The sequence below is a fragment of the Panthera pardus genome, unplaced genomic scaffold (genome assembly GCF_024362965.1).
Source record: "Panthera pardus isolate Hobbes unplaced genomic scaffold, ASM2436296v1 HiC_scaffold_12, whole genome shotgun sequence".
NCBI classification, from domain to species: Eukaryota; Metazoa; Chordata; class Mammalia; order Carnivora; family Felidae; genus Panthera; species Panthera pardus.
Genome location: NW_026526677.1, coordinates 9,725,483 through 9,751,945, shown reverse-complemented (window position 1 = coordinate 9,751,945; position 26,463 = coordinate 9,725,483). Strand labels below are relative to the sequence as shown.

The 26,463-nt window shown below is 61.4% G+C and overlaps 1 protein-coding gene across 8 annotated transcripts in view; it reads right to left on the bottom strand.

Annotated features, from left to right (window-relative positions):
* Nucleotides 1–5,391: 5,391 nt before the first annotated feature.
* RAB3IL1 (RAB3A interacting protein like 1) overlaps nt 5,392–26,463 on the bottom strand; it is a 43,120-nt gene continuing 22,048 nt past the window's right edge. For 2 of the 8 annotated variants that reach the window (XM_053899612.1, XM_053899613.1), the window contains 10 exons: nt 15,047–15,302; nt 14,496–14,591; nt 14,309–14,386; nt 13,403–13,621; nt 12,310–12,462; nt 11,666–11,794; nt 11,459–11,571; nt 9,843–9,942; nt 7,207–7,273; nt 5,392–6,382 (listed from right to left, as the gene is read on the bottom strand). In XM_053899612.1, the coding sequence (XP_053755587.1) occupies nt 6,300–6,382; nt 7,207–7,273; nt 9,843–9,942; nt 11,459–11,571; nt 11,666–11,794; nt 12,310–12,462; nt 13,403–13,621; nt 14,309–14,386; nt 14,496–14,591; nt 15,047–15,302 (1,294 nt within the window). In that variant the 3' untranslated portion in view covers nt 5,392–6,299. Of the gene's footprint in view, nt 6,383–7,206; nt 7,274–9,842; nt 9,943–11,458; nt 11,572–11,665; nt 11,795–12,309; nt 12,463–13,402; nt 13,622–14,308; nt 14,387–14,495; nt 14,592–15,046; nt 15,303–21,580; nt 21,796–23,091; nt 23,225–25,762; nt 25,930–26,463 lie in introns of those variants that run through there. The other 6 variants (XM_019414642.2, XM_053899615.1, XM_053899616.1 and 3 more) reach the window with 6 other exon arrangements.

The following is a 26,463-nucleotide window of genomic DNA, read 5'->3' as shown; positions in this document are numbered from 1 at the left end:
TAACCGCGCTGACAGCGCTCGCCTCGCCTCCTCCCCTCGCTCGGCCCCGCCGGCCCGCCCCGCGCCCGCTCCAATCCCCGCGCAGCGCCTCGGCCTCCATTGGCTGCGCGGCTCTCCGGGCCGGCGAGGGCGGCGTCTGGGGGGGCCCGCCCCGCCCGCGGGGGCCGCGGCCACCACGCCCGGCGCTGCCGGGGGTGTCGTCCGCTCCCGGCCCCGCGGGTGGGGCGGGGGACACGGGAGAGGGACGGGGACTTTACACCCTCGGCCGGCGCCGCGCGTGCCCTCGGGGCCCAGATCTGTGCCGGCGGGGCTTGGAACGACAGTCTGCGCACACGGGGTTTCGAGCCACGCGTCCTGGAACGTTAAATCCTGAGCGCACAGAGGTGGGGACGCTACCTCGAGGCGACTGTAAACAGCTTTCCACCAATCGGGGCGCCCCAGCGGCGGGGCGACGAGGCCGCCGTCGGGGCTGAGGATCGTGGCCGGGCCAACCCGCCCCACGCGGGGCCGTCTGCGGGGGCCGTTGGAACTGCAGGGTTGGGATCCCGAAGGGTGGCCGGTGGCGTAGAAGGGGAGAAGGGGGCACCGGAGTCGGGGGCGGGGCGCTGGCATTCACGGGTGCTCTGCTGGATGGCTTGCCTGTTACAGTCCCCTTCCCCCACTTTTGGCTTAAATAAATTCAAGTCCTTTTGAGGGTGTAGGGGGCTCCCCAAATTACTTTGTGGGTTTTTTTTTTTTTTTTTGAGATAAAGACACCTGTTCCTAAAAGTGAAGCGTTCACACTCAACGTGAAATGAAATCAGGCTGAGGTTATGTGGCAGGGTAGCAGATATCAAACTTGACCGCATCAGAATCATGGGAGAGCTTGTCATGACAGGCTGCTTGGGCTCACCCGAAGAGTGGGATTCGGCAGGGCACGTTTGAGGGCAGAGAACTGCATTTGGAACGGGTTCCAAGGGTGGTGATATTGATGTGCTGGCTCAGAGAATGCACTTTGAGAACACTGAGGGTATTTCTCTGATAACTTTATTTTTTAATGTTTATTTATGTTTTGAGAGAGAGAGAGAGAGACACACACACACACACACACACACACACACACACAGAGTGTGAGTGGGGGAGGGGCAGAGAGAGAGGGAGGCACAGAATTCCAAGCAGGCTCCAGGCTCTGAGCCGTCAGCACAGAGCCTGACTCGGGGCTCGAACCCACGAACCGTGAGATCATGCCCCCAGCTGAAGTCGCACGGCTGAACCGACTGAGCCGCCTGGGTGCCCCTGATACACTAACTTTTTATCTTGGTTTCACAGTTTGTAGGATATCATGATAGCTGGAATTTGTGGGGCAGGAGGCCAGGCTGCCAAGAAAGGCTGAAGGGGCTTCTGGGTTCTCCTTGGTACCACCAGACCTCTATTCGGTTGCCAGGACAACCGGTCAGGCCTTGGGGTCACTATGGCCCTGGATGGCCTGAGCACCGACTCCTCCTTGAACCGCTTCCCTGAGCATGTGTGCGTGTTGGGGGCCGGGTGGATAGAGGTGTGTGGCTGGCGGCTGAGGTGGGAGGTGACAGCAGAACCCTACCAGGTTTGCACAGAAGCACCAGGATAGCCGAGGCAGGCTCTTAGGGGACCTGAAGCTCCCGCACCCAAATCCAGCTCCCCCCCCCCCCAGGGGCATGGCCCCCCCACCCCATCTTTAGCAGCCCTCCATGTTCCCCTGATGCTGACCCCTTCCCCCACCCCCCTGGTCTCAGCCATGTGCAAGGCAGCTGGGGGACTGGAGTGGGTTAGAACCTCCCCTTGCCCCAGCTGCCCCCAGAGAGGTGAGGAAGATGAAGGCCTGCACAGGGTCCCCAGGAGGTAAAGCAAAGACAGGGCTCGGGGCGGTGCCACCCTTCCAGCCACTTTCTCCCAGCAAGGAGAGAGAGGTCGTGGAGCTCCCCTGCCCCCTGTGGCTGTGGTCCCCTAAGGCCTGAACTGGGGGTCTCTCCCTCATAACCCAGCCAACAGCTTCCCACGTGTGATTTCTCTGCAGGCCTCGAGGCTTCCATCGGTGGCTTGACCACTCCAGGCTTCCACCCAGGGGACTTTGCAACGCTCCTAAAATCAGGGGGTCTGGGAGAGCTTGAGACTCCATTATCCCAATCCCCACACCCTCCATGTCAGGGCATCTCGAAGCCTCTCAGACCACTTGGAAAGGGAGAGGCTCCACTTGGCGTTCCTGAGCTGCCATTGGGCCACCGCCAGGCCCTGGGTTTAGGCAGGGGGAGGGGAGAACTAGCTGAAAGACAAGGGAGGGTCTGGCCAGCTGCAGCATTTTGGAGGGAGGGTTTTTGTGCTTGTGCTTGAGGTTTGAGGGGAGCCCCTCGAACCACTGGCTGGCGCCTGTCCCGGCCCCTGCGGGGCCTCTCCTGGCCACGAGCTGGCACACGGGCCTCTCGTGGGACACACTCGCGTCTCCGCCCGCTGTGGAACCACCAGCCACTGTCCTAGAGCCGAGTGAGACTCGGGCAGGCCAGCGGGCAAATTTACCCCCAAAAGCTCTGGGCCTACCGGCAAGAGCAGTCACCAGGCCCAGGCACGTGCTCGGCGGCAGACACAGGTCAGAGCTTCGCAACTTGGCTTTGAGTTAAAGTTCACCACACCGTGGGCTTGGGGACCGGGCCCGGGACACAACTCTCCGGCGAAGGGTGCAGTCTGAGGGGGCCAGGGCCACAGAATCACGTACGAGCTATGGCCCCACCAGCCACGAAAGTCTGTCCCTGACGGCGTCGCTATAGCACAGGCTCCTCCGAAGGTCCCTGAGTAAGAAGGCGGCGCATAGAAGTGGCCGACGAGCGTATGAAAAGATGCTCAGCACCACTGATCATCAGAGCGCTAGACATCACGACCGCAGTGAGCTATCACCTCACAGCCATGAGGGTGGCCATTATCCAAAAACACCGACGTAGCAAGCGTTGGCAAGGGTGTGGAGAAATCGGGAACCCCCCACCCCCCCCGCGCTGCCGGCAAGATGGTAAGACGGCAAAGCTACTGTGGAAGACGGTATAGAAGACACAAGTCAACAAACTGAAGACCACATATCGCCCAGCAGTCCCGCCTCTGTACAAATCGCCAAAGGAATCGAAAGCAAGGTCTCAAAGAGATAAGCGCGCTCTCCTATTCATCGCAGCACTATTCACGGTAGCTAACGGGTGGAAACAACCCAGATGCCCCTCAAGGGATGGGTGGGTAAAGAGAATAGTAAATCGTATGTGTTTTTTGCCACCATAAAAGACGCGAGAAAGGGGTGGGGGAGCTGCGAAGCTCATTTAGTCCCATCCTCCCAACTCACAGATGAGAAGACTGAGGCCCAGAGAGGAGCCCATCGCCCAGGTACGCGATCCTGGCAGCATTACATGAGGGCAGGCTTGGCAGATTGCAGACTGTGACACAGCAGAGCAGTGCGTAAGGCCAGCGTTTGGCTGGGCTCGGGCTCAATGGCTATGGTTGGAGCTAGCTTTTAAGAGGTGGCCACGTGTACCAGGAGCACTTGGAGAGGCCCGAGTGAGTTATCTAGAAAATTCACTTAAGAGGCACAACTCCCGTACGGCCGATGTCAGTTAATCCTCTCCCGACTCCAAGAGCCAAAGCCCTGAGCCCCCTCCAGAGAGCCCCTGCGCACCCCCAGAAGCCTGAAGAGCTGGGGTGGGGGCGGCTGTAAGCAGGGGAAAACGTGGGAAGCCAACTTAGATGGAAATGCACTTCTGTCACTGCCTGACACTCGGTGTCTCCGTCTCTGGAGAACAGGCCTAATCCAGCGCCAGGCACAAGGCAGGTGTCTAGGAAAATGATGCTGGCTCTGGGGCACCCGGGTGGCGCAGTGGGTTGAGCGTCCGACTTCAGCTCGGGTCATGATCTCGCGGTTCGTGAGTTTCAGCCCCATAAACGCTGTCAGCGTGGGGCGCGCTTCGGATGCTCCGTCCTCCTCTCTCGGTCCCTCCCCCACTGGCGCTCTCCCAAAAATAAATATTAAAAGAAAACAAAACAAAAGAAAGGATGCCGGCTCTGGAGCTGGTCTCATCCATTCCTATCTAGGGCCACCGTTTCCTGGGTGAACTCTCAGTGCCTCGGGGGCTTTATCTGCAAAATGGGGAAACGGTACCTCCCAGGACGGCCCTGAGGGTTAAATGTGTTAGTATCAGCTACTGTTGGGAGATACTGAGGCCAGACTGCGTGTCCCTTGGTCCCTCACACGTCTCGTTGCCCACCACAACCCTCTAGGCCTGACAGGAAATCCTATCACAGGGCCAGGCAGAGCAAGTCTGGGGTGTGGGACCCGCTGCCAGGGCTCTGAAATGTTGTCCGGTGTCTCCTTGGCCCTGGGTGTGGCTTGTCCGGGGCCATGGAAGCTGGGGGCGGGGATGGGAGGAAATCTGCGAGGCTGGAGATCAAGAGGGACCAGGCTGGCGGCTGGACAGGGTGACAGGGTTCGGTGGCCTTGACAGAGTCCCGATCTGCTAGCTGAGAGGCCCTGAGGCCTCAGGCTAATCGGGGCCCCTTCAAGGTATCACCAGCCCCAGCACACACGGATTTCCGAGGCTGCTATGCCCCTCCCCCTCCCCCACTGGCCTGGACCCACACCCCTACAGGTGGGGAGGGGATGTGGAATCACAAGACACCTCTCCAGGCCCACCCTGTGACTACTTTTCCTTGCGAAGAAACCATCTAAGAGCGGGAGTGGCTGGCAAGGCCACAGCTGTCACATCCCTGCCTGCGCTGCCTGCAGACATCACCAATCGATCCCCGCACCACTGTCCTGCACTCGCCAGGCAGCCCTGAGGTTTTGACTGTGAACTCCAACCTTCCATTAGAAAGAAGCAGGGAGGGGGAGCCTGGGTGGCTCAGTGGGTTGAGCATCAGACTTCGGCTCAGATCATGATCTCACGGCTCATGGGTTCGAGCCCGGCATCGGGTTCTGTGCTGACAGCTCAGAGCCTGGAGCCTGCAGCCTGCTTCGGACTCTGTCTCCCTCTCTCTCTGCTCCTCCCCCGCTCATGGTCTGTCTCTCTCCGTCTCTCAAAACTAAATAAACATTTAAAAAAATAATAAAATAGGCAGGGATACCAGAGGGGGATCTGCCCAAGGTGCCCCTGAGACGGCTCCACTCTCCCCACAGGAGGCCACCCCGCAGGGGAGAGGAGGTGGGGATCGGCCCTGCTAACCCACAGCCCCACGGACTGGACCGCTGGAGAAGACTCGAGTGGTACTCCCTACAGCAATCCCTTCAGGATTTGGGCCTAATCCCAAGCACGAGGGCGGGCTAGGGAAGGATTTGGTTTCATTCCTTCAGATGCCCAAGCCTTGGCCTGAGCCCCAGGGCGGAGGAGTGAAGGCGCGTGGCTGCCCAGCCTCTACCAACAAAGCCTTCCTTTATTAAATAGAGATCGTGTTACATTCCATTCAAAGGAGGAAATCGGCCACGGTGAGGGATGTGTCCAGGTTGGACCCCGGTCCTGAGTGGGCTGTGAGGGGCGAGGAGGGGCCTGCGTCCTGCCCACCCTCCCCCGGTCCTGTGTACAGGGCTTGGCGACCTCAGCCCCCACTGTCTGAACGGCCACCCACAGCTGAACACAGACACGGTGTCCTGAGGCCCTGTCTGTATTTTACTTCGGGAGCAAAGTATCCTAATCCTTCCAGTGGTGGGGGCAGGGCCTCCAGGAGCACAAGGCTCAGATGGAGGAGGGGGGGAAGGTCAAGTGCGAGGGTGGGAGGAGGGGCCCTGATCCATCTTAAGAACAGTTTGGGGTAGTTCTCAAGCAGATGGTGTGCAAGTCCTTGACAGCCCCTTGTGGCTGCACTGCCCCCACGGGAATGGGGGAGGGATGGCCACACGGGGGTGCTGGTGGCCCAGGGCTTGGGAACTGAGGTGGGAGATACCCTGGAGGTCAGGCCACCCAGTGTGAGCCCTTTCTGAGGACATCACAGCAACAAGGTGACTGCAAGCAGCAGCTCCCAGGACTGCAAAGGGGGTGCTGAGCCCCTGAGTGCGGGTCCAAGCTCCTTGGTCTTTGGTGCTTTCTTGAAAGTCTCCTGGTGGCTGTAGGGCCACTGGGGAAGGGCGAAGGGTCAGCTCATGAGGTCCTGTCCTTCCCGGGATGAAGATTTGGTACCGGCTCAGCAAGGCCTCCATGGCCTGGCCATCTGTCCATCTGCTCGGCTTCTGGCTCAGGGCTGGCGCCAGGACCCTGTCTTCCTGTCTGTCTGTGCCGGGGCAGGTGTTGGCTGTGGCTCAGAGCCCCCCTCCAGGCTCCGGCCATGCCCTAGGCCTCCTGGGGAAAGAAGCCGAGCTTGGCCAGCGACATCTCCTTCCGCAGCCTCGTGATCTCCCAGAACATCGGCTCCGCTGCAGGCAGAGAGAAGGTGGACGGCTCAGTGACAGGGTCACCTCAGGCAGATGGTCCAGCCCCCGTCCCCTAGCTTTGGGCAGGGCAGCTGGCAGGTACCCTAGGGCTCCCCGGTCCCCCAGGACAGATAACCTCAGTAAGTGGCTGGACCTCTTACAAGCACCATGCTGAGGCCTTGCAAACTGTTGAGGGCTGAACCCACTCTGCACCGTACCAGTGGGAGAGGTGACACCACCCCTGCGGCCTGACACCCACCCACACAAGCACTCTGCCACACATTTGGTGGTGATTTCCAACCCGTATCCTTGGGGTCTCAGAGACCCCGAGCAGTCAGCAGAGCCATGGATTCAGCCCAAGATCCCCTCCAAGGCCTTGACCCCCAAGCTGGGGAGGAGAGGCTCAGACTCCAAACGGACTGGGCAGCAGGGAATTGAGTTTGGAGGAGGGGTGGGAAGCTAGACCTTGCAGAATAAGGCTGAAGGGGATAACAGGTGGATGCAGGACCAGCCCTGGCAAGAGTGAAGTGGGAGGCAGCGTTCAGTGTCAAACGACCGACGGTGAGGAGGTTACCTCCAGCGGGGAGGAGATTCACAAGGGACACCCCATCGTGCAAGGTTTCTGATGCCAGGCTGGTAACAGGGAGCCCCGGGGCCTGGGAGAGGTTGCTGGGTGGGAGAAGGCAGCGGACCCGGCAGACCCTGGCAGGGTCCTCCCCTCTGTCAGGGCAAAGCCCAGCCGGTCGACCCCTCAGATGCTGGCCCGCCCTCTCGCTGCCCCCATCCCTCCCAGGCGCCGCCCTCGCCGGCCACCAGGGGGCGCTCACCTTCCTGCCGCACCAGGCCTTGCTGGATGTAGCGGATGTAGGTGAGGAAGTTGCACACTGCGGTGATCTGTGGACACAAGTGAAGAGGCTGTGACCTGCCAGCCCTCACGCTTAGGGTCCCCCCAAGAGCCAGGGCAGGTCGGAGACCCGAGCCACAAATCCCACGTCCCATCAAAGCTAGATAACGAATGCTCCCTGAGTGGCACAGGACCGGGCTCTCAAATTTAATTGCCAACAGTGGTATTAGTCCTGCTCCTGGGAAGAACAATAGCAGCAGCTAACATTTAACCCGGTACGCGTATCCGAGTGAGGCAGACATGCGTATCATCCCCAGTTGACCCAGGAGGAAAGCAGAGACTCCAAGAATGAAGCCACCGGACAGCAATTATAGAGGTCACGAAACAGTCAGTGGCTGAGCTGGAAGACGAAACCAGGTGGCTCGGCCTAGAAACCACACTCGTCCCCAGGCAGGCCTGCCTGCTCTGGGCGCTGGAGGCCCCGGCCAGCCAGGCCTTGGCCCAGTGCTCCTGGTAATGCCAGGCGGGACAGGGGGATCCGGAGCTGCTCACCGGGACTGCCCTGGATCCCCAGGCCTGAAGCCCCCAGCTTGGCCTGAGGCCTGCCCCATGCCGGGCCCTGTGCTGGGCACCGCGGACCCCAAGTTGGCCCTTCCACGAAGACTCACATACCACAGAGAGGGTGCTGCTGGTACCCTGCCCAGGCCCCTTCCCCAGGCTGGGGCCCCCTCTCCCCACTACTGAGAGGGTCGTCCACTAATGGCGCCTAGGTGCCCCTCCGTCCCCCCGTCCCCTGCATGCCACAGCCAGTGACTGGCCCGCATGCGGTGTATAAAAGGTCAGCCCCCTTGCCTCAGGGTGGAACCCACTCTGGGCTCCAGGGCCCCCACGGATCAGATTGCAGCCAGACTCCAGCTGAGGCCGGACACTCCTCTGCCCACCCTATCCCGCATTCATGCCTCCTAAGAATAGCATAAAATCTTCATCCGGGGCTCAGCTTCTAGGGAACTCAGCCTAAGAAAGGGCAGAGGGTAGCTGGCAGCTGTGCCCACGGAAGCCTGTACTGAATGTCCGGCGCCCGGGGGCAGGGACGTCAAGCGTGTGGGAGCCCACAGGGTCCAGAGTTGCAGGGAGGGGACAACACCCCTGGGCCCTCAACCATGTAGGAATCCTGGCCAGCAGGACAAAGCAGGCGCAGGGGGGTCAGGGCAGAAGTCGGTGCAGGAGAAGCTTGTGGGCCAGGCCGTGGTGTTTCCCAGTGGCCAGCGGGCCCCCACAGGAGGCTGGTGAGCAAGGTGTGGCACCGAGCAGTGAGGTTCTCTCCCCAGGGCTCCACTTTGGGGACACAAATCTCTTCTCCCTGTGGATTCCACACTCTTTGGTCTCTTCAGAGTGTGGGGACCACATCCTGAAACTTCACACCCTTCTCGTCTCCCATCCCAGCTCTGCCCAACGCAGAGACATAGGAGGCCTGGAAGAAACAAGGTTCTAGAGGTAGTTTTGCCAGGCACGGAATGTCTGGCGCGGATCCTTCTGGTGAGCCCTGGTGGGGATCAGGAAAATGCCACCGGACAGGGCTCTGGGCACAGATGCGTGGGGCGGAGGCTGCAGCGAAGGGGGACTGGGTTCAGAATGGGGAGCCTCCGGGTCTAGGCTATACCCCCTCCTAAGGCATAGACTCCCCATATACAAATGGGGGCTCAGCTCACTGCCGTGGGGGTGGCCAAGACAACACATTGGATGCCCTGCGGGAGCTGTCGTAACCAAACAAGCTGCCCAGCAGTGGGGCCATCTGTCCACTCTGATCCCTGTGAGGAGCCTCTAGTAGGTTGAGGGCAGGAGATGGTTCCTAAAGGAGGACCCACCCACCCTGTGTCACCTTTGTACCAAGCTTCAGAACCTTCTCACACATTCTCTTTGGCTCCTTACAGTCCTGTTCACAGTCTGTGAGGGGACAGAGGAACGAGGACCACCCGACCCCTGCCCCCAGCTCAGTGAGGTCCACTGACGCAGCCTGGGCCACTTGGCACGTGAGGACGGAAGCTGGGATTCCCGGAGCCCTCGTGGCACCTGCCACGGACAGTCAGGCTCGAGTAACAGACGTGCCTCAGAACGTTCTCAAGAGCCTGGGGCCAGAGCCTGAGCTGGGAGTCAGGAGCCTGGAACTTTAACCTGAACTCTAATGTCACTCCCATGGTTAGGTTTCGGCCAGCACACAGGTCCCTCAGTCCTTCACCCCTAGGAACTGAGTCTTGCCAATGGCCACGGGAGCTCAGAAGAGGACCACTATCCCCAGGAAGGAAGCAGCCAGCCAACCCCTTGACTGGAGCCTCTGACACCCTGAGCAGAAGATCCAGCTAAGCTGGGCTGACTCCTGCCCCAGGGAGACCGTGATGATAAACAGGTGTTGTTTTAAGCCACTAAGTTTATGGTCATTTGTTTTGTGGTAATGACAAACTAATTCACCAGGCTCGGCTGTGTGGCCCCAGTCAGTCTCTGTACCTCTCTGAGCCTGTGCCCTGCTCTGCAGATCAAGGTTGTGCTCCCAGGCCTGGAGCCCGGAGCCCCAGCCCAATGTGCCCCTGAGAAGCAAAGTGACACTCCCACTGGATGACTTACCCTGGCCCGGGAGGACGGTGAGATGTAGTAATGATTCTCTGAGTCCCCAAGCCGGATTCGGTGGCGACAGGCACGAGCCAGCCCGCTCAGGGCACAGGTACTAGAGGAAAGCAGAGGGGGCCTTGGAGGCTGGCCGAGGCTCGCCCACCCAGCTCACGCAGGCAGGACGCAGCAGGCAGAAAGATGCACAGAGGGAGGGAGAGGCAAACAGACACGGGGGGGTGGGACCTGGCAGCCCCTCCCTCGACCCCAGCTTCCCAAGGAGCCCAGGGCCAGGCCAAGGAAGGGGCAGCCCTAGAAGTCCCTGGGATAGATCTCGGAACTAAGCTGGATCCCACCCCTAAAGCCCTCACCTCGCCACTGTTGGGCAGGAGAGTTCAGTCAACCTCATGCCGGGTGTACCAAAGCTCCACTCTCTGCAGTCCCCCTACTTTATCGGGGCCCTCAGACTCAGTGATGCCTTCCCCAACTAAACAAGAGTCTTCTCTCTCCTCCACTCTGTCACCAAGTCCCCAGGCTAGGTCACGCAAGGGGCCTTTTGCCTGGATCCTCTCAGCTCCACGTTACAGCCAGGGGCTCCTCCAAAAGCCCGTATGTAGCCCATCATCTTTCCCCGCTGCTTTGCTACTGCCCAGGAAACCGTTATGGAGAATCCAGAGCAGAGGAAGGTTAAGTAGGCTCCTGGGGTGCGGGACTCATCAGTGCCTTTGCTGCCTCCAGATTCACTGTGACTGATTGGACTTGGCAACCCTCTTTTCAGGGTACATCTATTGATGAGCTTGTGAAATGCTGGCGTAGTGGGTCAAAGCCCAAACTTCATTCAAGGCCCTTTACACTCTGGCCCTCCTGTGTGGCCTCAGCCCCAACTCCCTACCCATGCCACCGCTCTGCAAACCCAGTGATGCTTCCATTCATACCGTGGCCTCTCACACCTTCACTCATGTGGTCCCCTCTGCCTGCAAGGCACATCCCTACTTGGCAAACTGCCACTCATCCTTCAAAATGGCTCAAATATTCCCATGAGTGACAAGACTCTCCCCAAGGGGCCTCCCTGGCAGGTCAAATCCTGGGCTGCCAAGGGAAAATGCTCCCTGTCTCTGCCCCTTGCTCTACCAAGGCTATTTTGTTCTGCTGCGAGCCCTGCTCGATGCCAGCTGAGTAGCAGGAAAGCCAAGACATGAGGGCTGTTTGGTTATTTATTAGCAGAAGGGGAGCCAAGAAATGACTTCACTTACATGTCAGTCGGGGCCCAGAGCCCATTGTGGGAGAGAGAGTTGGGGGTGGGAGAGGGATGTCTGCCAGGCTGGGAAGAGGGAGACTCCAGCTCCCAGACCCCCCTGGATGGCCTGGGGGTCCGTGACTAAAGGCAGGAACTTCTGCCAAAGAGTCCTCCCCGCACAGGGCGGGGGGAAGGGGGGGGGAGAGGGGGGTGGTGATGGCAGCCACCGTGCTTTTGCACTCTAGCCCACCCCCCGCCCCTGCTCCTCTCGGGTCCCACACCCGGACCCTCCGCAGGCAGGCCTGAGGCTCAATCCCTGGCCACCCCCTCGGCAGAGCTCAAGGCTAGGTGTGGCTCTCTCAAGTGCGCAAGGAAGGGTGAAGGGCGCTGAACGTACTTGGTGCTGCCACACTCCACCGCGGCCACCTTCGCGGTGGGCGGCGTCTGCGAAGCCACGGGCTCGATGGTGAGCGTGTTGTCCTCCACGGCGGCCCGTACCAGCGCCGAGAGCTGCAACAAAGCGGGGCAGCAGGTGGAGCGGTGAGGGGCTGACCTCTGGCTGAGGCGCTGGGCCCCGGGCCGGCCGCCCTCTGCCCTGCCTCACCTCCTGCATGGTGAAGTCCAGGCAGGGACCCACGTCCTCCCGGTACACCCTTTCAAGGAAGGGGCAGGTCTTGTCCAGGGTGGGGGATTCCCTCCAGGCCTGGAACTCTGCGAACAGGGTCGTGTCCACCTGTGGGGGAGGGTGAGCGGGGCGCAGTGGTCAAGGCGCTGGGGGGGGGGGGAGGGGCAGCATGGCCAGGAAGGGCAGAGCCCACAGTGGTGGGGAGGCGGGGAGGTTGCGGGACGGGCCCCAGCCTGCCGGCGAGTCTGTCCCCAGCGGCCAGGCGGGGAAGCCGAGTCCCGAGGAAGGACGGCCTCCTTCCTTTCACCCCAAAGACCTCAGAACTCAAGCTTGCACATCCAGGTGTGCTTTTAGCTTCCTGCCTCTACTTGTGTCCAGGGCCCCTTCCTGAAGACCCTCACTGCCTCCTGGAGGGGGAGAAGTTGAAAAGTGGCCCCGCGGGACCCCCGCCCCCCTCCCCGTACACACAGGTACCACGGCACACACAGACACAGGCACACAGAGGAAACACACGCGGGCCACCTGCTCTGGAGAGGCCACCCGCTGGCCGCCCTGGGGCATGTGCAGTGTGAGTGAGGCTGGGGGTGGGGGACGGAGGGGCGGCCCCTCTCTGCGGCCATTACCTGTCGGGAAAAGGAGAGAGAGGTAGCGGAGGTGGAGGTGGGGGCCGTGGGCGGCTCCCCAGGTAGGAGCTGCCAAGCCGGCTCGTAGGTGAGGTGAACAGCCTTGCTGGGGACCACGCAGAGGAGCAGGGAGAGGAGGGGGGCCAGCCCGGGCTGGGTGGGCAGGGCAGACGGACGGACAGACAGACAGGTGCACAGAGACAGACGGGAGGAAGGAGATGTTAGTGTTCAGTCGGAAGCTGAGAGCTCAGAAGTGGGGGGAGGGGGAGAGGCCTGGCCCGCACCTCCTCCCTGGGGGCTCCAGAGACATAGGGCAGGAGCGGGCTGGGGGCTGCCTTGGTGTCAAAGACCACAGGAAACAGAATCCCACGACAGCCCTTGTAGGGCTCGCCCCGTGCAGCCCTGAGCCGAGCTCCTGACATCCAGGTCTCGTCAGCGCCCCATAGCCCCAGGAGGCCCTACTTTCGTGAGGAAACTGAGGCTCTGACAGGTGACCTCACTCGCCGAAGGACCTGTGGCCGAGGACCTGTGGCCGCTGCCCAGCCTGGACCAAGCAGCCCATGCACCCAGCCGGGCGGGGAGGGAGACAGCTCCCAAATGCTATGCTTGTCTAGGCACCGGAGCCAGAAGGTGTCGAAGACCTTCGAGTCCAGGGATGTCCCAAGACGGTCTTGGGCGTCAGGGCTGTGAGCGCCCAGGGTCCAAGCAGCCTGTCCCCAGAGGCCCAGCAGTGGCCTCCTTAGGCCGAGGCCTCCTTGTGTCTCCAAGCAGAACTCCCCCATCCCCCCACCCAAGGCAGGCCCTCAGGCCAAGGCCAGCCTCAGGCGCACAGAACATCACCTACTGCTTAGAGGGGCTTGGAGGGCCTATCAGGGCCCCCACGTGGTACACCCAGAGGCCGAGGCCCAAACCTCCTATCACAGAAACGTGCCCAGCTCTCCCAGAGGACACAGAGGCCCAGAGAGGGCAGGCCAGGCTCCAGGTCACACTGCGAGGGGTCGGGCCTCTCCACTGGGCCCCACTGCCTGGCGGACTTTGGGCACTGTCTCCCTGTCCCGCGTCCACCACCGCCCGCCCGCCCGCCGCCCCTCACCTCTTTGCCCTCCTTGTCCGGGGTGAGGGTATGTCCGGCAGCGGGGCACACGGCGGGGCAGAGGGTGCTGCTGGTGCTCTTATGGCGCAAGTGGCCCTTGCGGGGCCCGGCCTTGGCGGGGCTCAGCAGCTGCGGGTGGAGCTCGCGGTTGGGAGAGGCCGGTGTGGACGTGAGGACCAGTGTCTTCAAGGCTGTCACCTCCGCCTGCAGCATGTCGATCTGGCCGGGGTGAGGTGGACGTCAACCTTAGTCCAGGGCTAACGCTGCCCAGGCTGCCCCTGCCTGCTGCCCCGGCTCAGGACAGCCTGTCCCGGCAGTGACTAGTACCCGACCCCTGCTGTTACCCTTGGAATGGCCTTTGAAGGGGGGACTGACACACCCATTTCACAGCTAAGGGAACCGAGGCTCAGAGAGGAAACGCGGCCTGCCTGAGGTCACACCGTACGCCAGGGCTCTGTGACGCGCACCCGTCTGGGGGCTGGCCGGGCCTCCCACTGAGGGGCCCTCAGGAGCCAGGATCCACACAGCCCTCGCATTTTACAGATGTGCAAATAGACTCCAAGAGAGGAAGCTACGTGCCCAGGCTCCCGTAGCCAGACTGGGGTTTCTGCTTTGTAAAGGGCGTATGGAAGGAGGCAGGAGAAATGGCACTGCCCACGGGATCCTCCCTGCCCTGGTGAGGCCCCGCAAAGGTCTCTGGTGCGGTGCGAACGCTGCTCGAGTCCCCGGGGAGCTGTGTCGTCTCAGACACCTCTGCCTCGACGTCCTGGGCCGTGGTCTAACCATCCCCGCCACCCACGAGAACACGCCGGGGTCCCACCGGGTGGCGAAAGCCCAGCGCTCTCAGGGGGCTGGCGGGGCAGGGCGGGAGCTCTGGATGTGGCTCGAAGCCCGCGGGGCCCTCACCTTGCCCCGCGCCTCCTTCAGCTGCTTTTCCGACGCTGCCTGCTTCATGTTGGCTGCTCGCACCATCTTGTGGGCTTCCTGGGAAGAAGGCAAGCTCCGTGTGAGTGCAGAGGGGCCTGCGGACACCCGGCAGCCGCCTTCCCCAACCTGCAACCACCCCCCGCCCCCGCCAAGCCGGCCACCACACCTCGAACAGGCTGGCTGTCAGCTCCTCCAGCTCCCGTTCCAGCTGCTCCCGCACCCTGGACAGCCGCTCACACTCCTCGTCCTTCAGCTTCAGCTCCTGGGGAGGGGGAGGGGTTCCAGGTGGGTGGCCGTGAGCCCCATAGGGGCCCCGGGCCTGGCATGGACGGGACCGGGCACCCCGCTTCCCCCCACCCGCCCCGATCAGGCTCCATTGCCAGGGTCATCTTACGTGGGCCTCTGGGCCCCGACCGCCCTTCCTCTGTTGTCCTACAGTTTATGATGCATTTTCCATTTAGCTTGTGGCATGTTGAAGCCCCACCCGCCGGTCTATTAGAACTTAGGACAGGCTTTCAGAGAAGTCAAGACTTCTAGAAGTCCTTCAAAAGTCACAAGCAGAACTCTCTTCTGTGCTTCCCTCACGCCCAGCACAGGCCTCCGCGCAGCCGGCCCTGGCAGGTGCACGATCTCTCTGGGTGCCCAGGGAGAGCCCATAGCTCCTCCAGACGGGCCCCTCGTCCCTGCAGCCCCTCCCGCTGCCCTCTGAGCCCCCACCTTCTGGGCTTTGTGAAGCTCCTCCTTCAGGAACTCTGAGCCCTTCTCGCGGATCTCCATGGAAGAGCTTCGCAGGCGGAGCACGTCCAGCGGGGCGGCCGCAGGGCCCTCCTCACCTTGGGCCTCCTCCCCTCCAGGGGTCTCCGCCAGGCCTCTTGGGGACTCCGTCCTGTGGCTTTTGCAGGGGCCCACGTTCTTCCAGGGGACGGGGACAGCCTCAAGGGGCGGCGGGTGGCCCTCGTCTGGGTGGGGCTGGCTGCGAGGCAAACAGCAAATACAGGGTGGGGTCCTGAGACCCAGAGCTGAGCCCAGGCACCAACCCTGGACAGCGCACCTGCCACTCCCGGCCTACTCTGTAAAATAGGGACTCTACCCATGAGGCTGTCAAGGGCAGAAGGACCAAACATGAGGTCACCTGGGGGCAAAGCCACGACTCACTCACCTTTGTCAACCACCCTCTCCAGCTCAGGGCCTAGGGCTGAGCTTGGCACACAGTAGGTGCTCAGTTTACCTGTCCAGCAGAAGACTGGAAATGCATCAGTGCTGAGAATCTGAGTTTCCACTTCTACAAAGTGGGGACGATCCCAATGGCCCTACCTCCAGGGTCACTGGATGGATGTGACCTGCATAAAACCTTGGCACCCAGGAGGCACTTAAATGGGAACCGCCTTCTTGGCTATCGGTAATGCAAATTTTATGCAAATTATACCCCATTTAGGGTGGCGGGGAGAGGAAGGACCCAGCCAGGGCAGGCATTGCTGAGGTAGGAAAGTTCTGCCAAATAGCCCAGGCCGGGCGGACTGTCTTCCTGCTCCCTGTGGGGAGCAGTCTGGGCTCTCTCCGCTGGTCTGCCTTGTGAGCTCAGGCAAACACCCTTCTCTGGGCCTCAGGATCCTTCTCTCCCTGAAGTTGAAGACCCTAGAGGTAGTGAGGGGGCCATCAGCCTCTGTCCCCCACCCCCCACTGTCCATCCACACCCCTCACTTTGCAACAGACCCTGGGGAGGGAGGGAGGCAGGAAGGGAGAGGGCCCGGCCGGCACTGGTTTGTGCCAAGACAGCACCTCTGGACTCGCTCAGTCAGCAAAAGCTGGCAGCTCCTGAGCCAGCAGCTTCTGAGCCTCGGTGGCTGGGCTGAGGGTGAGTGGCTGGGCCAGGCCACTGATAACAGTGGGGAAGTGGAGGGGAGGGGGCTCGGCGGGGGCCCACACAGGAGGGAGGAAAGACGAGGCCAAGGGGTCGTGAGACTCAGGATTGCTGAGGGGAAAGTGTGAAAGGCAAGACTGGGGATCAGCTGCTCCTCCCTGTCATGTGGACCCCGGCACGGTCACCAAGCAGCCCCTGAACGTCGATGACCCTCCCAGGTAACACAAAGGGGCTGGGGACCCAGGGACCCCCGCAATGAGCCCATTCCCAGCCCTTCACATGGCCCTGTCCAGGCACCTAGTTTGGCCTGCCCTAGGCTTTGGAACTGGCCCAGAGTGTGGCCTCATGGTTCCTTGGCTGAGTCCTGCCTGGCAGGGACCGGGGACTGATAGATGAAGTGGGAAAACACATCTGTCACTCCATCAACAGCGTTTATGCCAATGATCTTTCTTAATACCCTTGGGGGTGGGGGAGAGTCTCGTTGGCAAGGGGTCCCTGAGGCTCGAGGAAGGGCTATGGCAGCACTATGGCGGCCCTGGACTGGGGTCCGCACCCAGGGGACTCCCACCATGCCAGATGCTGGGATACTCTGCCCATGCCCTCTCATTTAGGGCTCTCAGTAGCATTTGTGGGACTGTCCCCATCCCACAGATGAGGGACAGAGTCTACAGAAGTGTAGAACTTGCCCGGGCTCACACAGCTGGTGGGTGGCTGTGCAGGATGGGCAGCCAGGTCTTTGGCCTGAAGCCCCCACCGGGTGGGTGTGGGGGGGGGGGGGAGTATGAAATCACTGCATCAGCCTCAGGGTCAAGGTCTACAAGGCCCCAGGTGGACTCAGGAGACGACTCCCTGCCGCAGCAGGGAAATGTGACCCAATTCTGGCCCGACCAACTTCTCAGCCTCTGCTCGGGCCCAGACACTGCCTCCCAGGAGGGCAAAGCCAGGGTCCATGCCAGGCTCTGAGCTGGGGTATGCGCCAGCCCCTGCGAATGTCACCAGAGTTCTCTGAAGCTGCTTCCCACCTGTGGGACGGGGGGTAACGACCTACAGTCACTGGAGAAGCACCATGTAAAGACCGTGCCGTCTGTGGCCACATTTGGCAGATACCCCTACTGTGCCTGCCCGGGCTCTGGGTCCCGCGGCTGAAACCGCAGGCCTCAGGGAGGTCCTTCCCGCTGAGAGTCTGGAGGCCCCGGGCCCAGTGCCCATTTCTTCAGGTGAGAGACGATGGCCACAGTCACTCAGGCTTGGGGGTGGGGGGGGCGGGTGGCAGACCCCAACTCGAGGACTGCACATTTCAACAGGATGGGCGAGGACTGTGGGCCAAGGGTGGGGGTGACCCAGGCAGGATTCCAGGTTTCAGACACCCAGCCCCAGTGCCTTTCCCTCTGCAAGGACCACCCCACACATCAGCCATGTCCCCGCCGAGGAGAAAAAGACCTCCAGCCCCTCCCACGAGGGCCACCAGTGTGGTCTGGGCCCCGGGCCCGAGTGAAAGACACTAACTCTCCTGCTGGCCCCAAGGGCATGGGCTGGGGTTATGGCTGGACTGCCCCCCATTAGTTTCCCAACAGGCTCTCACTTCAGCCCCCTGCCGGGAAGGATGGGGGCCCTCTTTTGCAGCCAGAGGCAACAGTGGCCTCCCCGCTACCCATCTCCCATCCTCCCTGCCCCCGGCTTCCCCAGTGAAAAAGCCCAACTCAAAAAATCCTAATGGCTGAAAGCATATGAAGAACACATCCACCCCGTAGTCAGGAACCACCCAATGCCGGGGCCAGGGGTTCAGGAAAGACACCCCCCCCACCTCGGTACTGGAAGGGACGCTTGAATCTGTAGGCCCTCCCCTCACACTTCTAGGCTGTGAGGCGACTCAGAAATTTCAGGAGGGGCCCTAGGCCCCACAGGTCCAGCCCCAGCTTCACACACTTCAGCATCCCAAACCAAAGGCTGGCAAACCTCAACGGGACCACCTGCACTCCTTGGGCAGGCACGGGCTACCACACCGCACCCCCTCCCCGCCCCTCAGCCCTGGTCCACGGCCCTCTGTTGGAACCTTTTCAGTCCCCACTCCCGGCAGAAACAGAGTCCAGCATCCACAATACGCTGCAGGGGCCCCTGGGAAGGGGTTAGAGGCAGGAGATAGTAAGAGTCAAGGTCAGAGGAAAGTGGGAGCATCCAACACCCTCCATCCTGAACCGGCTCCACTGCCCGGAGCCCACGACAGTTTATACAGGAAAGGCCCCACTGGGTCACTTCCCCAGGAAACACACAAGGGGGTGGGGGTGCAGTAATGCAATCCTCACCCCCGCCAATCCTGCCCTAGGCCAGCCAGCATGGCTTCGTCTCCATCCACAAAACATGGCAAAATGAGAATCAGGTCCCCTGGATCCTATGGTCTTCAGTCACCCGGAAACCCCCACTGGACCAGGAGGGCCTGTGCAGAGGTCACTCCCAGGGGCCAGGAGGGCCCAGCGAGGATCCTGCGTACCTCTTCCCATCTCCAGCCCAACCTGCCTGCCATGAGGTCTTTCTGCCCCGCGGTCTCTCCCTGTCCACTGACCAGGGCCCAGGTCACCTCTTTGAATTAAAGATCCCTGTGCTGATGGGCATGACAGGTTCATTAAAGAAGCTGGAAGGAGCTGGTTAGGGAGGCTCTGGAATTGGAGGGAGCAGAGCTGGGACCACCGGGACACAATGGGACCGCTAGCCTCTGCCCTGGGGCCAACAGGGCGGCTTCGGCTGATCCGGTCTACAGGGTGGTGCCACGGCACAGGGGCCCCGTTCAGACTCGTGCTCATGCACCCACAGGTGTTCCCATAAGCCCTGAGAGCACCGAGGCTGACAGCCAGGTGACTCCGGTCTGGGGGCCACGGGGGGTCCCAGGAAAGGCTTCCTGCAGAGGCTCCCCGACTGGCCAGCAAGCCCGGCCAGGCTGAGCTGACAGAGAGGGGCTAAGCCCACAGCTCCAAACCGTCAAGCCGTGTTCGAGTCCCAACCTCATGATGCCGCGGCAGGGAGATGCTCTCCCTAGCCCGCTTTGGACGATGAGGCACGTGATGTTCAGAGAGGGGTGGCGACCTGACCGGAACAGACAGCCAGAAAGTCACAGGGTGGGAACTGAACCCAGAGTCCCAGCTCTATCGCATCATGTGACGCGTCAGCCGGAAAAATCCAGACGGGAGGAAAGATGAATGGTGGTTTTGGAGAAGTGGGGCGGGATGCAGATGGGGTTTGAGGAAGTCTGTGGGCCGGGACGGGGCTGTGCACAGGCCACACAGACACAAAAGACTCAGGGCTGGGGGGACTGTGGCACGACCTGGGGCTGGAGAGAGGGACAGGGGAAAAAACAAAACAAAACAAAACTGCAGTGCCTAGGGCCAGAGAGCCAGCCTGGAGGTCTGAGGAGCAGCCACTGCCAGGGTTGAGAAGGGATGGTTCCAGAAGAATAGGACAACGGTGTCATATATTTCATACATAGGAACAGGAGGCCAGGCCTGCAAACAGAGTGGGACCCCAGCGTGGGGTGGGGGGCGGGGAGAGAAGGTGCAAGGGGGAAACAGAGCGGGAGGGCGGAGGTCAGCAACAGCCTCGGGATGGAAAGCAGGGAGGTTGGACGCCTGAACCCGGTGGACCAGACCAAGCAAACCGTTCCCCGCCACAGCCCCCGGGCTGCCAACCCGGTCCCAGCCCAGACAGGAAATCCAGCCCCGTGTCTCCACTGGGAGCCAACACAAGGCCTGGGAGGGTGGGCGCCGAGCAAGGGGGCACACAGCACATGCCTCACATCCTCCTGCTTAGTCCTAGAAGAATCTGACGCCCTATGACCTTGAAAGTCCAATACATATATAGTGAGCGCCCATCGTGTGCTGGGCACCCCACCGGCCCCGATCCACCCAATCTGCATGACTGCACACGGAGCCCCCTTCGCACCACATTCTAACTCATTTTGCTCCCCCTCCTCCACCACCCTATTGGGCACAAATCCTGGGCAGACCTGGGGAGAGTCTAGGACAAGCAGGATTCTCATGAGGGTCTGAGCTCCACACAAGTGCAGGAAATATAGCTCCACCGGTTGAGGGGGCAGGGGCTGGTGGGGGGCCGGGGTTAGTTAGATCCAGGAGAGCTTCCCCGGAAGGAGCAGCTGGGAAAGGTGAATGACTGCTTCCCAGGGAGGAGGCCCACCCTCCTGCTCCTGAAGCCCCCAGGCCATACTTCGGAGGAAGTCTGAGCCTGTAGACCCCTGTGACCTCCGCCCAACCAGCAGGGGCTCACGGATCCAAGCCCCATAGGGTAATCAACACCCAGAGCAGTTAAGTGACCTGCTCAAGGCCACACAGCCTATGTGCAGCCCTGGAGCGCCTCCCCCCCCCCCCCCCCCGCCCAGGGTCCTGCCTGCTAGGACACAGTCCTCCATCCTTGGGAGGTTGGGGGGGCTTGTTTCATTCCTGAGGGGTCAGTCAGAGACTGGCCCTCCCTAAAGAGAAGTATGATTGGCCCCATCTGTCAGATAGGGAAACTGAGACCAGGGGGCTAGACCAATGGCATGTGGCCGCTTAGCGGCAGAAAACTAGCCCAGAACTCAATTTCTGGTCTTTGCTGACCGAGCCCCAAGTGCCCAGCACCATGTCAGCCGCAGATATACCCAAGATGCTGTCCTCACCGCCTCAGAGCAGGCTTGGCCACCAAGACTGGGGACGTGGTAAACTGTGGGAAAGGGGGAGGGGAGTATCCCAGTTATGGGGGAGCTGCCTCTGGGTTCAGAGTTCAGGGCTCCTGCTCACGGAGTCCCCAGGAAGAGGGCCTGCCTGAGCTCCTGCAGAGTCCTGCCCCTGTCACCCACCCTAGGAGAGCAGCCCTGGGTCTGGGGCCAAGGGGGCGAACTGGCACCAGGACCCAGCCATCAACAGCTGCTATTCCTCACCTACCGATGAGAAAACGAAACCCCAGGGACATTGACAGCTTAGCCAGGGCCACTGACTCCTGATCCCCGACTCATACTCTAGAATGAGGGCCCAAATATATACCTACCCAGACTGCCATGAGCCACTGGAGGCCACAAGCCCAAGCAGCTCAGTCAGACATACGTGGGCAAGCGTGACCCCAAGCAGGGTCCCTTCCAGCTCCTGCTGGGGTCTGGATGAGTTTCCAGGACACCAGACCCCCCGTGGGTGCTGGCAGCTTGGCCCCTGATCCTTCTTCCGTCCCTGCCTCCAATATCCAAGTGGGGGGGAGGGGGGGGGTCCATAAAAATGCAGTGCTCAGGGGAACCCCAAAACTCTGCCTCTCATTTCCAGGTCCAGCTCCTCCTTCTGCCCCCTATGCTTTCCATCTGCATTTATAAAGCACCTGCTAGGTGCTCTGTAGCTGAAGCCCTAGGGGTCCAAACGTACATGCAAAAGGTGAGCTATATTGAGGATCATGGCGTGGGGAGGTCAGCTTGGCAGCCTGGTTCATCCAGAAGGCTCTTGGAAATCTGGCAGGGAGGCCGGACTAGGGGTCTTCTCCAAGACCTGGAGTCTTTTGGACTTTGTCTTTAAAGAGAGCGTCTATCTGTTGATGGCTCCCAGCCCTGTCTGTCTGGCCCTGGCCTGGATGCCTCCAGGGAAGGGCACTCTGGGCCTGGATCACCTGCTCATTTCATCCAGAGACCCAGAGAAGTGAGGCCATACGCTCAAGATCACACAGCAACTCAGCGACTGTGTTTTGCCTGGGTGGCCCCAACACGTGGGGTCACAAGCTTCTTCCAGACTAGGCTGCCCCTTAAACACAGTTAACCTCAGGCAAGGATTGCGCTAATCTCACCAGGTTCCACATTAACCACTTTTTCCGGAAACTCACTCTTCTTGGGCGGGGTGGGGGTGGTAGTGGTCATGGTGCGGTGACTACTACGTTTCCAAAGAACACACAGGCTCCGCTTCAACTTTCGCCCTTTAAGAGTCTCACCCCTCTCCACACCTCACCCCTACCAGGAGCCCTTTCTCTCAGCACCCCCTGCTGGGGACAAAGCCCCACAACTCCCTAGCATCTCAGCTCCAGCTTTGCTGGGCGCCTCGAGTAAAGTGGACCCAGCCCACATTAGAAACCTCTCCAACCTGCCAGTCTCCCGAGAGGCTTCCCTCACTCCCCAGCTGTGGCTGGGAAGGGGCCCTGTCCTGGGACCACCCAGTTGGCCCAGTTCTTGACAGGAATACAACCCACCCCACTCTGGCCACATCTCTTCCAGGACCTGGCCTTTCCAGGCTATGGGGAAGAGGAAGTGTTTGCCCAAGTTCCTGACAAGACCACAGGCTTTCTGCACGGCCAGGGCAGGGGTCCCACGCCAGGTGGGCCAGAGACTGGGATCACCCCTGACAGCCAATAAACAGTCACGGGGACTGGGGCCACGAAGCCGGGCCCCACCGCTGTGCCGCCCTCCTTCAGCCCGCAGGGAGGTCCCACCCCACACCTCCGAGCCAGGCCGGAGCCAGCAGCCCCAGATGGAGCTCCATCAACTTACTAGCGACCTTGGCAGAGACCCGGCCCCCTTTCCCCCACTGCACCGCTTTCCAAAGGTTCATCCAGGCTTGGGGGCCCCCTCCTCCAGGCGCGCCCCCCAGACTTACTCTGGCTTGCACCCCCCGCTGCCTCCCTCCTCACCGGCGCTCCAGAGGAGCTAGGAATTGGCGCCGTCCCGCCGGGGAAGGTCTGCCGCCCACCCTTCACAGTCCCCACCCTCCCGGAGACCCCCGACCGCCCCCCGCCGGGTGTCCTTCCACCTCCGCCCCGAGTTGGCTCGCCCGTCCTCGGGCCACAGGGGGCCCCTCTCGGCCGCGGGCAAGGGGCACACACGGCAGGGACCCCCACCCCCGGGGGGCTGCCGCGGCCCGAGCCGGCGCGGTGCGGCGAGCGCGCGCGGACCTACCCGCTCCACATCCCGGCGCCGCCGCGAGCTCCCTGCGCCGCCCGGCGCCGCGTCCCCGCCCGCCGCCTGTCAGTCCCTCCCGCAGCCCCGCCGGCCGCGCGGCCCCCCGGCCCAGCCCGCCCCTGCCCTCCGCGGGTCACGTGGCCGAGGGGGTGGCCCGAGGACACGTGCCCGGCCCCGCCCCTCCGCCGGCCGCGCGCCCCGGGACGGTGCGCCCGCGGGAGCCGGGGAGGAGGGAGGAGCCCGGTGTCGGCGCCCTGCGCCTCGCGCCGCGCTCCGCAGCCCGCGGCCGACTCGTCTCTAGGCCCCCCGCGGCCCCGGCGCAGGGAGGCCCGAGCCCTGGGCCACCGCTGCATCAAGAAGCTTGGCGACTTGTCACCGAGAGCCTGCTGACACCCTCCCACGCCCACACCCCGCCCCCCCCCTCCCCCGGGGCTCTCCTTCCTTGGGCTCCCCAATCTGTGCCTGCTCCTGCGTGGTGGGAAAGGGGCCAGGCCCCCAAAACAAGTTTCCTCGGGTTTACTCTGAGTGCCTATCCGCTTTTCCCAAGGGAGGACCCACCTTTGGCCGGAGTCTTCAACCCCGGGCACCCCCCCGCCAGCCCCGCAAAGGGGCCTTTCCGTCTTGTTCTGAACAGCGGGTTCACTGCCGGTGCCTTCCCTGCCTTTCCCCAGCATCTGTAGTTAGGGGGAATGCATCCCCACCAAGCACAGCCGTCTGGTCTCACGTCCTCTGCAAAACCTTTTTCTGCATCCCAGACCACTGGTCTTCCTGTTCCTGAGTCCCTCCGTCCCTCTGTCACCCGTCCTGAGCCCTGATCACTGGCCTCGACTTCAGCCCGGGGCTGGATCCAGTGAGAATATAGCTCTAACCTCCCGCCAGGGACAGTAGCTTCCACCCTCCATGTCTAGGGAGGCCTGGGAGGCCAGGAGGAAGGAGGTGCTTCCCTTCCAGAAGCTACCAGAACTCAGGGCACTACTCTTCCGAGCCCACAGAGCTGAAACCACAGGCCTGAATTTGTCAGGTCTTCATTTGGGGACACACATTTCTTTCATTCATCCATTTGTTCATTCGTTCATGTACCCCTTCGGAACACAAACTGTGGACCATACAAGGGCTAGGGATCCAAAGGGAAATTGCAGACGCATGCTCTATTATCCTGGGGCTCCGATATGGGAGGGAGAAGGGGGGTGGGAGACATACTCACAAGGACTTCCACTTCCAGGGTCACGGCTTGCCCAGGGCACACCTTGCTAAGTGCATGGTGTCCTTGTCAAAAATAGAAAACAGTACTGCTTTTCCAGGTGGGCACAGCCCATGCCAAGGCACAGGACTTGGCGAGTGGAGGGCAGGCTAGATTTCATGCCTTGCTCACTCACTCCCTTGGCTGGCACCTTGTGCAGTGCACAACCTGTGCAGGCCACTGTGACATCCCTTCTGACCTACCAGAATCATTCTACCCAGGCCTCCAACGCCCTTCACTCTGTGGGGCAATTGTTTCCCCGACTGGTTTCTCAAGGGCAGGGACCAGCTCCTTCTCGGTGCAGTGTTTCTCCACCTACCCCAGCCTATCCCAGAGTCCGGCCCAAAGCAGATGTCATCATGTTTGTTGACTTGAATTCTATACCAAATAAGCGTTGAGCAACAGTGGTCTTCCCGACACGTGCTCTGTTCGTTATTTAGAGGAAGGAGGAGAAGACACAAATAGAGCTCAGGACAGGGCCTTTACCCTCCAAGACTTCATAAGCCTGGGCAGGAGATAAGACCTGGTCCAAGTCAGGGTAACCCAGACTGGTGGGAGATAAGGCATGGAGAGGGTGTCGGCCCAGAGGAAGAGTCCTTAGCAGGAGGGGGGATGGCTAGTGGGCTGTGGAGGCCCTTAAGCGAGGCCTCCAAGGACAAATGTGGGATCGCCAGGGAGCACGGACACCCAAGTACTACCAAAAAACATCACGTCATCTATACATCCAGTGGTCATCCAGTGGATTCCGGGGTCTCACTAGCTCCTCCCACCGCCCATTGAGCTCTGCTCCTCAGCTGCAAAGGATAGGCTCAGAGAAGTTCGGGAACCTATTTGATATCACACAGCCAGGGGTGATGGGGCTGAGACCCCTTACAACCAGTTTTCTGGAAGGACAGCCCAGAAGCCAGAGAACTCACTAGAGGCTGCAGCTACATGCAGCCAGACAACAAATGGGGAGCCTAGGAGAGGCCTGGCCAGCTGGAGGGGAGGGAGAAGTGAAAGGTGTGTCCTCTGCCTTTAAGACACTGCCCTTCCCCACCCTCCTCCCTGCCATCCCCATCCCCCCCTGACAGCCCTGACCACAGACCCTTGGCTGGAAACAGATGAGCAGGAAACTGCCGGCCTGGATGACCCAGGCCCTGATTCTGAACTTAGGTCTCTCCTCAGCTCACTGTGTGACCCAGGAGATGTGCCTTGCCCTCTCTGAGCCTCAGATTCTGTGTCTGTACAACCACCAAGTTAGAGAATCAGGGTCACCCCTTGGCAACTGACCTTGTAGGAGGCTCATGAAATCCCTCATGGTTCCACGCCAGTCCCCCCCCCCCCCCCAGTCAGGAGCCTGGCCTCTCACCCCCTCTTCCCCAGTGCCACTGCAGAGTGGCAAGAATCCTCCTCCCCTCCCCTCTATGATCAAGGTCACTAGCTCACCTGTCTGGGTCCCAAGGCTCCTCTCCCAAGTTCCCGTCAAGGGCAGGTCCCAGAACCGTCGGAGTGTAGCAGACAGCCCCCGAGCTCATTGCCAGGAACACGGGGCATGTCCCTCGGGCAGGACACCTGGTGTGCTCCTTGGGGGCATCCATTGCCAGGGCCAGCCTGAAGGTCCCTCCGGAGACTGCCAAGCAGGCGAGCAGCAGAAGCCCTTCTCCCCCACCCCCGGGCTGAGCCTCCTGCTAACCTTTGCTATCTCTGAGAAGCAGCAGCCCAGGAGGGAGGCCCCTCCCAGCAGGCCTCTATCTCCTGAAACCCCGTAATTATTAACTCCCATGGCTCGGCGGGCAGCAGACGGCTCTGGGGCCCTCCTTCCCGGGCTCTGGGCCAGGAAAGGTAAGACACCCTAAGGGGTCGTGGGAACTTTCCTTTATATGCCCAAGGCCCCAGGCTTTCACTCGGCCCGAAGACGGAGCTGTCTGTCCCCTCCTTGGCCAGGTTGCTGAGTTGGAAAGAGCCGGTCCAGCCCAGGCTCTATCTATTACCAGTCGGTTGTGTGGCTTTGGGCAAGAACCTCCACCTGCCCCACCCCCCATCCCCGGCCTCGATATCCCCTCGATATCAACCACCGGCGTGCATGGACACCTCAGTGTAGCAGTGAGGAACACAGGCCCGGTGTCAGGCCGGATTCACACCCCACT